This window comes from Cetorhinus maximus, chromosome 6 (genome assembly GCF_964194155.1).
Source record: "Cetorhinus maximus chromosome 6, sCetMax3.hap1.1, whole genome shotgun sequence".
NCBI lineage: Eukaryota > Metazoa > Chordata > Chondrichthyes > Lamniformes > Cetorhinidae > Cetorhinus > Cetorhinus maximus.
The window spans coordinates 18,696,626-18,709,261 of record NC_135884.1 but is presented as its reverse complement, the minus strand read 5'-3'; the positions used below and the strand labels follow the sequence as shown (position 1 = coordinate 18,709,261).

Sequence of the window (12,636 nt, the reverse complement as noted above, 5' to 3'; positions counted from 1 at the left end):
ATGAGGGCCATAGTGCTACCTGAAATGTCATTGAGCAGACCATTACTGTTCTTAAGCAACACTTCTGCTGCCTACACAGATTTGGAAGAGCCCTGCAATTCTCTCCATCAGGGCGCAAGACATGATTCATTGTGATCTGCTGAATCCTACACAACCTCTCCATCAGGAGGGTACACCCCTGTAACTTGGTATATGGCAAGCAGCTGAGGAGAAGGAGGAAGAGAGGAGACAATGAACATATCCCCTCTCTGGTTGGGCTCTCCATGATCGACCCATCCAACTGGGGTACCAGTGAACACAATCCCAATTCCCGATTCAACAACAGTCCTTTTGTTAACCTTCTTTCTGTTACTGGCCATCACAGCATCCTCCTGGCCACAATGCTGAAATAAAAATTACCAAAAAACAACCATTCCAAACATGCTTTACCAATTAAGCCAACCAATACTCCATACAAAAGTCAATTAATCACCCTTCTGCATTCCCTTAGTGCCTGTCTTGATGGATCCTTTGCCTGTCCTGACGCTCCTATGCATGTCCTGACGCTCCTATGCAGTGTTAGCCCAGTGGCTGCTATGTGGCTGGTGGAAGATTACTGACTTTAAATGGGAGAGACCTCGCTGGATGCCCTTGTGTAGCTCTGGCCCTCAAACGCCTAACTTTGGACCTCATCACCTTGTTATGGGCAGCTGCAGTCTGGGACAACAGTGGTGGGAGGATGAATGCTGTCATTCTGAGGGTGGACTACAAGTTCCTGTCATTGCCTGCATCAGAACGAATCACAGCTCACAATCCCTGCATCTGTTTTCAATGTCTGTCCAAATGTTTCCCCTCTATTCCTTGTACTCTATATGATGTTTTAGTTTGTCCTTACTGTGACCTGTTCAGTATTTTCTATATTTTTGAAAACTTCTTTATAGTACCATCACCTGTAACATTGAAAAGAAAAGGTGTTCCACAGTTGCATTGTGCTTAATGTGCATAAATAATGGATTGATGACATCAAACTTTAATTTTCATAACATCGATAAAGAGGGACCTAAAGAAGAAAGTTGGCAATTTGATCCACATTTTCACCGGGGCCTTATCAGTTATTAGATTGTTTCGCACTGGTTTTATATTCTGGCATATACTAGTAAGATTCTCAGGAAATTTCAGTGTAAGTTGCTATCGCCAGATCAGCATGGACCCCAATGCAAATTTTGGCCTGATTTTGGCAATAGCCAAGTCAAGGAATTACTTAAGTGTGAAATGCTGAGAATTCTCTGAATCGGGTTTGATGCCATGGTTATGATACTCAGTACAAATTCAGTGACGCAGAAAGCCAGCTAAGGCTGCAAGCATATTGCCTGAGTTCTTACTGCTATGACATGAGTTGCTGAGAAGAATCTCCACTGACGTTTGACCATAAAAACGACACTAATCCAGTATAATACAAACAATCGTTATGTGCAATCTGCAAGAGACAAGAGTCAGCATAAATAAGGAATAAGTCCTGAACAAAGATTTGAATTACAGTAATTCAATATGCTGAAGCTACTTTTGATAAATATTATTTTTGCATGCAGACTTGTGAAAAGACTGTTTATAAGTACAGATGCATCTGGTATGGGAGGATTTAACCATAAAGATTCCAATCCAAATTTATTGGCTTTAACACTAAATAGAATGTGTAAGTCATCATAATCATATTGTATCCAATTATAATGCTATTGGTTTCAGTTATTATTGCATTGTAATGCTCCTAATATGATTATGTGGATTATGTTTCAGATGGCAGGGTGTACGCTTTGGGAGGAATGGGCTCAGATGCTGCTCCACAAGCACTGGTACGTGTGTATGAACCAACCAGGGATCATTGGCAACAACTACCACCGATGCCAACACCACAGTATGCAGCCTCTTCCTTCATCAAGGGCAATAAAATCTATGTTCTAGGTAAATTACCACTTCTGGAAGGCTGCATATCATTTCTTGATGTTGTTACCTTTTTCTGTAACAAGGTTTTTTATAGCTATATTTTCAGAACACTGAGATACTGTTGCTTATTTGACAAACTTGTTGTAAGAGGGCATGGAGGGTTGTTAGCATGAGGTGGGAGTAATTCTGGCCCTTGAGGTTGAGAATGTAAGAAATAACAGCAGGGGTAGGTGATTTGGCCCCTCGAACCTGCTCCATCATTGAATAAGATCACGGATAACTTTCGATCTCAACTCCTCTTTTGTCCCCTTGATTCTCTTAATCCATTAATCTTTCAATCACAATATACTCTTGAATACATTCTAGAGAATGAGGAAATCTGACCACCAGTGCTGCATGCTATTTTTCTCCCCCTGCCTATGAATGGGTCACCGTTGCCGGCCTGATTTCTCTTCTGCGAGGTGCTTTAGAGGTGGAGGTTGGGAATTGCACCAAGTGAGCAGCCAAAAACAATCCCCAGATTTCCTAGCTCTAGGCAGAGCATAAACAGCACATTCAGATTGAGTCATGTCCCGCAGTTAGTTCAGAATCGAGCACTCTTAGTCCTAAGAGTGCTGCAGACTGTAGTCCTTTCAGGCTGTCATATTCAGTTGTTAGGAATCCAATACTAAATTTAAGGAGTGAAAGTGCAGGATGCATTGGTACAAGAGCAAAAATGTGAATCAAGGTATCTTTAACATGCTCCAGAAACACATGAGGTGCAATCCTGGCTATAACATTGGGATCTTGTCCACCTGGTCCTCTCACATTTTCTCCACTGCAATTTATGGCTAATGAGAGGGCCTAATTGGCATGGGACAGGTGCATGCTTGTGCCACATTTGGTGCCTCCTTCCCCGCTGCTAATCTTTAACAGCTGTGGAGAGAGTTACCCAGACCATCCCGTATGAGGGGGCTCTATAAAGTCCTGCCTTATTGCTCCTGTTTGAGGGGACCTATATATAAATTTTTAAAGGCGTATCTATCTTCATTGTCTCGAGATGTTTTCCTATATGGAACTTTCTTCTGAGTGGGGCTTCCTTCTGTCTGGTGTTTGTTACATTTCATTTAACTGAGTGTACCAATCTACCACCAAGCCCTTTAAGGCCCAAGAAATGAAAACTCCCAAAATAGGAAGCAACTGGCCCCTTCTTCCACACGTCAATGGCCTTGGAACAAGAGGATCGCCCCTATTCAAGACCAAGCAGGGAATCCCAACTAACTTTGAGACCTGGCATATCTGGGATCTGGCATTTTTCTGAGCCATTCTGCTAAACTGCTATCAGAGTACAGTTCTTACTTAGGGATACAGTATAATCCAAAATTAAATGAAAAGGATAATTTTATACAAACATATGAATTTGGAGCAGGAGTAGGTCATTCGGCTCCTCGAGCCTGCTCCGCCATTCAATATGATCATGGCTGATCTGATTGTAACCTCAACTCCACATTCCACCTACCTCTGAAAACTTTTGTTACTCAAGAATCTATCTAACTCTGCCTTAAAAATATTAATTGACTCTGCCTCCACCGGTCTCAGAAACTCACAACCCTCTGAAAGAAAAAATCCTTCTCATCTCTGTCTTAATTGGGAGACCTTTTATTTTTAAACTGTGTCCCCTAGTTCTAGTCTCTCCCCCACAAGGGGAAACATCCTTTCAGCATCGACCCTGTCAAGTCCCCTCAGGATCTTATATGTTTCAATAAGATCACCTCTCAATCTTCTAAATTCCAATGGATAGAGGCCCAGCCTGTCTAACCTTTCCTCATAAAATAATCCTCCACCCCAGGTATCAGTTGAATGAACCTTCTCTGAACTGCTTCTAAATGCAGTTATAAACTTTCTTAAGTAAGGAGACCAAAACCATACACAGTACTATAGATTTGGTCTCACCAATGGCCTGTACAACTGTAGCAAAACATCCTTACTTTTATATTCCCTTCCTCTTGTAATAAACGACAACATTCCATTTGCCTTCCTAATCACTTGCTGTACCTGCATACTAACTTTTCCTGATTCATTTTATTGAGGTTTAAAAACTTGAGTCAAAAGCTCTGATGAAACACCCAAGGGAATTCTGCTCCCTGTTACTTATCAAATGTACCGTACAATCAGACATCATTCAGGCATATTTGTATCTGGTTAGATCTAAACCTGGTCTATGGTATAACATGAGTGCATCCTGGGATAATATACCTCACGTTCATCACACAACAACAGTATAATTATGTTGGCCCCAGTAGGTATCTTTCATGTGGCATTGCCAATCCACACATCCCCATAAGTAATGTTGGATAAGCTTTAGGAAGATTCTTTGTCATGTGGATCCAGAAAGAGGAGCACTCCCGCTGGTTGCTACTAATTGTGTTCGGCCACATGGCCCATGTCCATGCCCAACCCCAGCAATCTGAGGGCACTGCCAGCAGTCTGAAATTCACTCATTCAGAAGACAGAGCTGCATGTGACAGGTAAACAGGCAGCTCGCCCAGATCATTTGAATGAAGCCTGAGACCTGCACACACACACATTGCAACCCCCATGCCTAAAACTGGGCAGCAACAAATTTCTTCTCCTATATGTACCTTGATATATTCACAAAGGATTACTGATATCTAAAATGACAATTTTTTTTAAAAGCTAAGCACTCACTGGCTCACATAAACATTAGTCTACAATATTTAGTCAACAACAGAATACGATGTTTCTATGAGCATTCTCTGCAGTAAAATTGCATTGTCGTCCAAATGTAATTTCAGCACAAGCTAACAATCTAGAAAGTGATACAAGTACTGATGAAGCACAGTGATCCAACCCTTTTGTTTTGTTAGGAGGAAGACAGGGCAAACTTCCTGTGACTGCTTTTGAGGCCTTAGACCTGGAGACAAAGAGCTGGACCAAATATCCGAGCATTCCTACCCGTCGTGCATTTGCTAATTGTGCTATGACCGAAAAATGCTTTTACAGCCTCGGAGGCCTTCAGCAGCCAGGGCCTCATAACTTCTACTCCAGGCCACACTTTGTCAATACAGTGGAAGTTTTTGACATAGAACAAGGCAAGTTACACATTTAGTTTTTTTCTTTTATTTGACATCAAGTTTTCTGCATTTTTTTCCACTCATCTTTTATTCTTTAGTCTACCTGGGCTCCATTGAGCATTGCTGCTAAGAGAGAAGGCCTTCAAGAAAATGGGCTCCAACGTCTGCCAATGCCGTGCTCAACTGGGCACCGGAAAAAGCATTCTGGGCTTGCCCCATTCGGCCACATTTTTTCTTCCTGCTTCTGGTGAAGCACTTGGCTTCCTTTCAGCAGCTCTCTGCCCAGTGGACACAGTGACACAGCTGAAATTGGAAACTCAGATGTGGTTCAACGTGCTGGTGATCTTACACAGTGAGGTGGGAGAGGTGTAAAAAGCACCCACCTGTAACCATTGTGCAGGTTGCTTAGCGCAAAACAAAACGCTGAAGATGCACAGGAATTAGTGAAGGCAGTGGCTGCAGATTTTTTTTCATATCTATGCGGTTAAGTATGTTTTACGCTGAGAGTTTCACAGTATTCACACCCATTGCATCAATGTTGTTAATTAATCTGTTGCTCATAAGGGGGTGGAAAGTGCCACAGGTGATTTCAGTAATCAGCAAGCAGATATTTTAGCTATGCAAGACACCTGTGAATATCATTGGCGCATATCTTCTGTAACATTTCCTTAGTTACTTAGGTTGTAATGTTTTATTTAAGTAAATTTAGTCCAAAGCAAAAAAGGATGATTAGAAAGCTTCCCTTTTTCTGAACACTGAATTACCTATTAGCACTGGGTCGATCAAGATCAACTCAAGCTTTCTGCTGTGTTACTGGCTTTTTATGTTTATTACTGCTATTATTAAGAATATTGGTGTCATAATTTAAAGCCACAGGTACCAACTAACACTGAAACTGCACAGCAAGCTGAGACATAACTCAGCTTGATGTTTGAATTCTCTCATCTTGCCTGAGCTATATGAATATAGAGAGCTAGAGAACAAACAAAATACAGATACTCAAATCTTCTATGCAAAAATTAAAACAAACACGCTGAAATATACTGCAATAATATCTATTGCAACGTGTGCCTCAGTCTGCCTAACTTCCCATCAATCTGAAGGTTTCACTGTGCATTGCTCATGCAACAAAAACAACTTATATTTATATAGCAACTTTAGCATAATTCAACATCCCAAGGTGCTGCACAAGAGCATTATAAAGCAAAATTTGACACAGAGACACATAAGGAAATATTAGGACAGATGGCCAAAAACTTGGTGAAAGAGATAGGTTTTAAGGAGTGTCTTAAAGGAGGAAAGGGAGGTAGAATGGCTGAAGGTTAGGAAGGGAATTTCAGAGTTTAGGGCCTTGACAGCTGAAGACAGTCTCCAATGTGGAGGGTTTAAAATTGGGGATGCTCAACAGGCCCAATTTAGAGAAGTATAATATCTTAAAGGGTTGTTGGGCTGGAGGAGATTACAGAGATAGGGAGGGGCAAGACAATGGAGGGATTTGAAAAAAGTAAGATGAGAATTTTAAAATCAAGGCATTGCTTAAACCAGGAGCCTGCACAAGGGTGATGGGTGAACGGGCTTGGTGCAAGTTAGGACACAGAGTTTTGGATACAATGCTGAGCCTAGGCTCAAATCAGATCCAGCCTAATCTCTACAAGTTTGTCACATTTCTGAGATGTACAATATTGCTACAAATTACTCCACCTTCCAGCAGAGGTAAGGTACTGTGAAGTATACAGGAGATCTTTGTTGAGCAACATTTTGGGTACTAAAGCAAAACTTTGAAGCTTTGGGAGGGGAAGTTAGAATGTTCTTTATTAAAGATTGGCAAATTTTTAAGATAATATAGCACAATATTAGTGTGGATCAGAGGTTTCACAATAGACTTGAGAAAGGAGCAGCAGCAAGCTAAGGAAGCCTAAGAAGATGATTGTGTGCTGAAGTCGCTATAGCCAGGAAGACAGGTATAGGAGTGTCATACTGCTTAGCACTTGTACAGTTGGTGACTATTATTTTCAACTGTAGCAACACTGATTACTTCACTCATGTACTGTCACATTAGAATTGTGTGGCGTGGGGACAGAACATTCTATATTTGTTGCAAAATTATAAAAGTGAGCATAAAAAAACTGGAAAGAAAATAACATTAAAAATAGGAGCAGGAGTAGGCCATACGGCCTCTCGAGTGTGCTCTTCTATTCAATAAGATCATAGCTGATCTGACCATGGTCTCAACTCCATTTTCCTGCCTGTCCCCATAACCCTTGACACCCTTATAGATCAAAAATCTGACTAACTCAGCTTTGAATATATTCAATGACCCAACCTCCACTACTCTCTGGCGTAGAGAATTTCAAAGATTATTGACCCTCTGAGAGAAGAAATTCCTCTTCATCTCCATCTTAAGTTGCAGACCCCTTATTCAGAAATTGTGCCCCCTACTTCTAGATTCTCCTGCAAGGGGAAACATCCTCTCAGCATCTACCCTTTCAAGGCCCCTCAGAATCTTATATGTTTCAATAAGATCACTTCTCATTCTTTTAAACTCCAATGTGTATAGGCCCAACCTGCTGATGACTTTACTCATAAGACAACCCCTTCATCCCAGGAATCAAAGGTGAAGCTGCTCTGAACTGCTTCCAATGCAAGTATATCCCTCCCTAAATATGGAGACTAAAACTGTATGTTGTCCAGTTGTAGCAAGACTACCATACTTTTATTCTCCATTCCCTTTGCAATAAAAGCCAACATTCCATTTGGCTTCCTAACTACTTGCTGCACCAGCATGCTAACATTTTGTGATTCATGTACGAGGCCACCTAAATCCCTCTGTACTGTAACATTCTGTAGTTTCTCCCTATTTAAATAATATTCTGCTTTTGTATCCTTCCTACTAAAGTGGACAACCTCACATTTTCCCACCTTATTCCATCTGCCAAATTTTTGCCTACTCACTTAATCTCTATATCTCTTTGCACTCTTATTGTGTTCACCCCACAATTTACTTTCCTACCTACCTTTGTATTGTCTGCAAATTTGGCTACAATACACTCTGTCCCTTCCTTCAAGTCCTTAATATAGATTGTAACTAGTTGTCTGTCGCATCCCACTAGTACCAGTTTGCTAACCTGAAAATGACCCATTTATCCAGACTCTCTGTTTCCTGTTCGTTAGCTAATCCTCTACCAATGCTAGTATATCACCCCCAAAATCAACAGCTCTTGTGAAAAACACCTTTGATACGGCACCTTCCAAATGTCCTTTGGAAATCCAAATACACTACATCTACTGGTTTCCCTTTATCCACCCTGCTTACTACATCCTAAATGAACTTGAATAAATGTGTCAAACATGATTTCCCTTTCACAAAATCATGTTGACTCTGCCTGATTGTATTATAATTTTCTAAATGTCCTAATACTACCTCCTTAATCTACTACCTCCTTAATAATGAATTCTAACGTTCTCTCGATGGCAGATTTCAGGCTAACTGGCCTATAGTTTCCTGCTTTCTGTCTCCCTCCTTTCTTGAATCGAGATGTTACATTGGCAGATTTCTAATCCACTGGGACCTTTCCAGAATCTAGGGAATTTTTGAAGGTTATACCAATGCATCAATTATCTCTGCAGTCACTTATTTTAAGACCCTAGAATACATGCCATTAGGTCCAGGAGACGTGACCGTCTTTAGTTTTTTTTTTATTATTCATTCATGGGATGTTGTCATCACTGACTAGGCCAGCATTTAATACCTATCCCTAATTGCCCTTGAGAAGGTGGTGGTGAGCTGCCTTCTTGAACCGCTGCAGTCCATGTGGTGTAGGTACACCCACAGTGCTGTTGGGGCGGGAGTTCCAGGATTTTAACCCAGCAACAGTGAAGGAATGGTGATATAGTCCCAAGTCAGGCTGGTGAGTGGCTTGGAGGGGAATTTGCAGGTGGCGGTGTTCCTATGCATCTGCTGCCCTTGTCTTTCTTGGTGGTAGAGGTCGCGGGTTTGGAAGGTGCTGTTTAAGGAGCACCTGGTGAGTCCCTGTAGTGCATCTTGTAGATGGTGCGCACTGCTGCAACTGTGCGTCAGTGGTGGAGGGAATGAACGCTTGTGGATGGGGTGCCAATCAAGCAGCTTTGTCCTGGACGGTGTTAAGCTTCTTGAGTGTTGTTGGAGCTACACTCATCCAGGCAAGTGGAGAATATTTCATCATACTCCTGACTTGTGCCTTATAGATGCTAGACAGGCTTTGGGGAGTCAGGAGATGAATTACTTGCCACAGGATTTATAGCCTCTGGCTTGCTCTTGCGGCGATGTCCTGGGGTAGAGATGATTTGTCTGCAAGAACAACAGCCATCTTTCTTTGTGCTAGGTATGACTCCAGCCAGTGGAGAGGTTTCCCCTGATTCTCGTTGAGTTCAATTTTGCTAGGGCTCCTTGCCACACCTGGTCAAATGCTGCTTTGATGTCAAGGGCAGTCACCATTTTTTATTCTTTCATGGGATGTGGGCTTCGCTGGCTGGGCCAGCATTTATTGCCCATCCCTAGTTGCCAATGAGAAGGTGGTGGTGAGCTGCCTTCTCGAACCACTGCAGTCCATGTGGTGTAGGTACACCTACAGTGCTGTTAGGGAGAGAGCTCCAGGATTTTGACCCAACAACAGTGAAGGGACAGGGATATATTTCAAAGTCAGGATGGTGAGTGACTTGGAGTAGAACTTCCAGGTGGTGGTGTTCCCATCTATCTGCTGTCCTTGCCCTTCAGCATGGTAGTGGTTGTGGGTTTGGAAGGTGCTGTCGAAGGAGCCTTGATGAATTCCTGCAGTGCATCTTGTAGATATTACACACTGCTGCTACTGTGCGTCGGTGGTGGAGGGAGGGAATGTTTGCGGATGTGGTGCCAATAAAGCGGGCTGCTTTGTCCTGGACTGTGTCAAGCGTCTTGAGTGTTGTGGGAGCTGCACTCATCCAGGCAAGTGGAGAGTATTCCATCACACTCCTGACTTGTGCCTTGTAAATGGTGGACAGGCTTTGGGGAGTCAGGAGGTGAGTAACTCATCACACAATTCCCAGCCTCTGACCTGCTCTTGTAGCCACAGTATTTATATGGCTAGCCTAGTTCAATTTCTGGTCAATGGTAACCCTCAGGACGTTGATAGTGGGGAACTCAGTAATGGAAATGGCATGGAATGTCAAGGTGAGATGGTTAGCTTCTCGCTTTTTGGAGATGGTCATTGCCAAACACTTGTGTGGCACAAATGTTACTTTCCACTTGACAGCCCAAGCCTGGATATTGTCCAGGTCTTGCTGCATTTGGACATGGACTGCTTCGGTATCTGAGGAGTTGTGAATGGTGCTGAACATTGTACAATCATCAGCGAACATCCCCACTTCTGAACTTATGATGGAAGGGAGGTCATTGATGAAGTAGCTGAAGATGGTTGGGCCTAGGACATTACCCTGAGGTACTCCTGCAGTCCCATTAGTTTTCCTAGCACGTTTTCTCTGATAATCTGCCTCCCCTTTTCCCCTTGAGTTTCTGGCTTTGAATTTCCTTGAGAAATGGGACATTGTGTCCAGTGGGACTAACAGGGGTTGCAGATACCTGGTTTTCCCCTCTCCCCACCGTTCAGTGCTAGAGTTTCTATGGGAGCTGGGATGAGAGGGTCTTGTATCCACCACCTTACAGGCTGACATCAGGAACGGAGGTGACACTAATGGGATGCCATTAATGACCAGAATTTCAGCTGGTTCCTACTCCAATATAGTGTTTGCTGGTAAAATGGAAGCATATCTTACATTGAACAAGGCAGACATGGGGCCACAGGATTGTTTGAGGACATTTCCTTGTGATGCGCTGGTTTAAGGAAAGCAGTCTGTTTAGAAAAAAAACAATTTTTCTTCTTTATTTGAATGATGTGTCAGACCCTCTGTCCGAACCCAAACATCTGCCCACCTTTGCATATATCTGCCTTTCCCCCTATATAGCAGGCACTGCATGGGTGCCTGGCAACAATCTGCTAGTTGAAACTTTGTGGGAATTTCTAAAGGATCAAGCTCTTACAACACTGGCCGATCTGAAGTCTTGCTTGTGGCATTATGGTGTTTCGACCTCAATGTCTTTACTGCACGTATGGTTCATTCACCTCCTATACCTCAGTGACAGCTTCAAAAAGTGGACTCGCTGACAAGCAAAGTGCATTTTACTCATATTTTACTTACTTAGCCATTTTGTAGTCAGGGATTTGGTCTGTCAAGCTATTTCTGCTTGAATTGGATAAGAGCAAAATACTGCGGATGCTGGAAATCTGAAATAAAAACAGAAAATGCTGGAAAAACTCAGCAGCTCTGACAGCATCTGTGGAGGGAGCAATAGAGTTAAGGTTTCAAGTCTGTATTACCCTTCCTCAGAGCTAAAGATACGTTTCAATACAGACTCAAAACGTTAACTCTGTTTCTCTCTCCACAGATGCTGTCAGACCTGCTGAGTTTTTCCAGCATTTTCTGTATTTATTTCAACTTGAACGGGAGATAGTCGTTTCCTGCACCGCCCCTCCCCACCCCCCAATCCCATGTGCCTCTCATTCCACTCCCTGCTTTATAGAAACAGTGGGAAAAAAACAGCATCTGTCCACAACAGTGCAGAACAGTTATGACACCAGGGCCCAGAAACATTTCTTCTTTTATCGGTAATGCAGTTCACCATTCCTGTTACTAAGAATAGTCAGGGTTAGAGGCTGTGTTTTATCCACTCTACTCAAGAGTGGGGAGGAGATTACACAGATCGACTTAAATGTCAAATCTAATAACATTTCCTCCATTTTCTAGTAGCTTCCCTTCTAATTAAAGTCGCATTGACCAAATTGCATAGCACTAAAGGTTATTCAATCATTTGAATGAGAATAAATAGAATTGTCAATTTATAAAGCCTTTTTTTAACCTTTTCAGTTCTCTCACCGATCACTTTCAGCAGTTTCCATCTTGTTCATTATCTACATGATAATTGCACTGTAGTTCTGTGACCTCTGAGGGATGTCAATCAATTTTATTGAAGAAAACTACAAAAGAAAAATAATTAAGCAAAACTTCAGCTGAATTTTTTTTCTTTTTGAAATGTAATAAATACTGTAATTTTTATACTCTTCTGAATAAAGGTCATCTTCTTGAATGCATCCTTCTCATTAGTATATCCTTCAGACATTCGACTCCTGTGATTATTAGTATATTTTCGAGATGTATAGTGCAGCCCTCCCACTAGGAAATGGATTTGGATGTAGCCCTTCCCCCACCTATCTTGTGTGTAAACATGTATGTTTGTCAGAGAAAAAAACTAGGGAGTCGTGTCACAAGAACATCCTAAGCTGAAAGCGCAGAAACTGCAACTTAAATAAAGGTGAAATGGAAAATACAAGAGAAAATAACAGATTAAAGAAAAACTTGCAAATAGAGCAATGGAAGAATGATGTTAAAAGCAATTGTTTTCATTCTTTACTAATTGCTTTACTTTATTCAGTAACATTGTTTTGCCTTAGGAGATCATTAAAAGTGGTCCTGTAATGATGCAGGTTGGCTCAGCTTTTTAAAGAGCTTCATCGGGCATTTTTATCAGGGAAACCCTGGAAGTGGATCTCATCATTAAGTGCTCAACTGTCCA

General features: G+C 42.0%; 1 protein-coding gene across 1 annotated transcript in view; it reads left to right on the top strand.

Annotated features, from left to right (window-relative positions):
• klhdc8b (kelch domain containing 8B) overlaps nucleotides 1-12,636 on the top strand; it is a 131,452-nt gene that overhangs the window by 48,973 nt on the left and 69,843 nt on the right. The window contains exons 3-4 of the mRNA XM_078543316.1: nucleotides 1,774-1,938; nucleotides 4,788-5,012. Coding sequence (XP_078399442.1) covers nucleotides 1,774-1,938; nucleotides 4,788-5,012 — 390 coding nt within the window. The remainder of the gene's footprint in view (nucleotides 1-1,773; nucleotides 1,939-4,787; nucleotides 5,013-12,636) is intronic.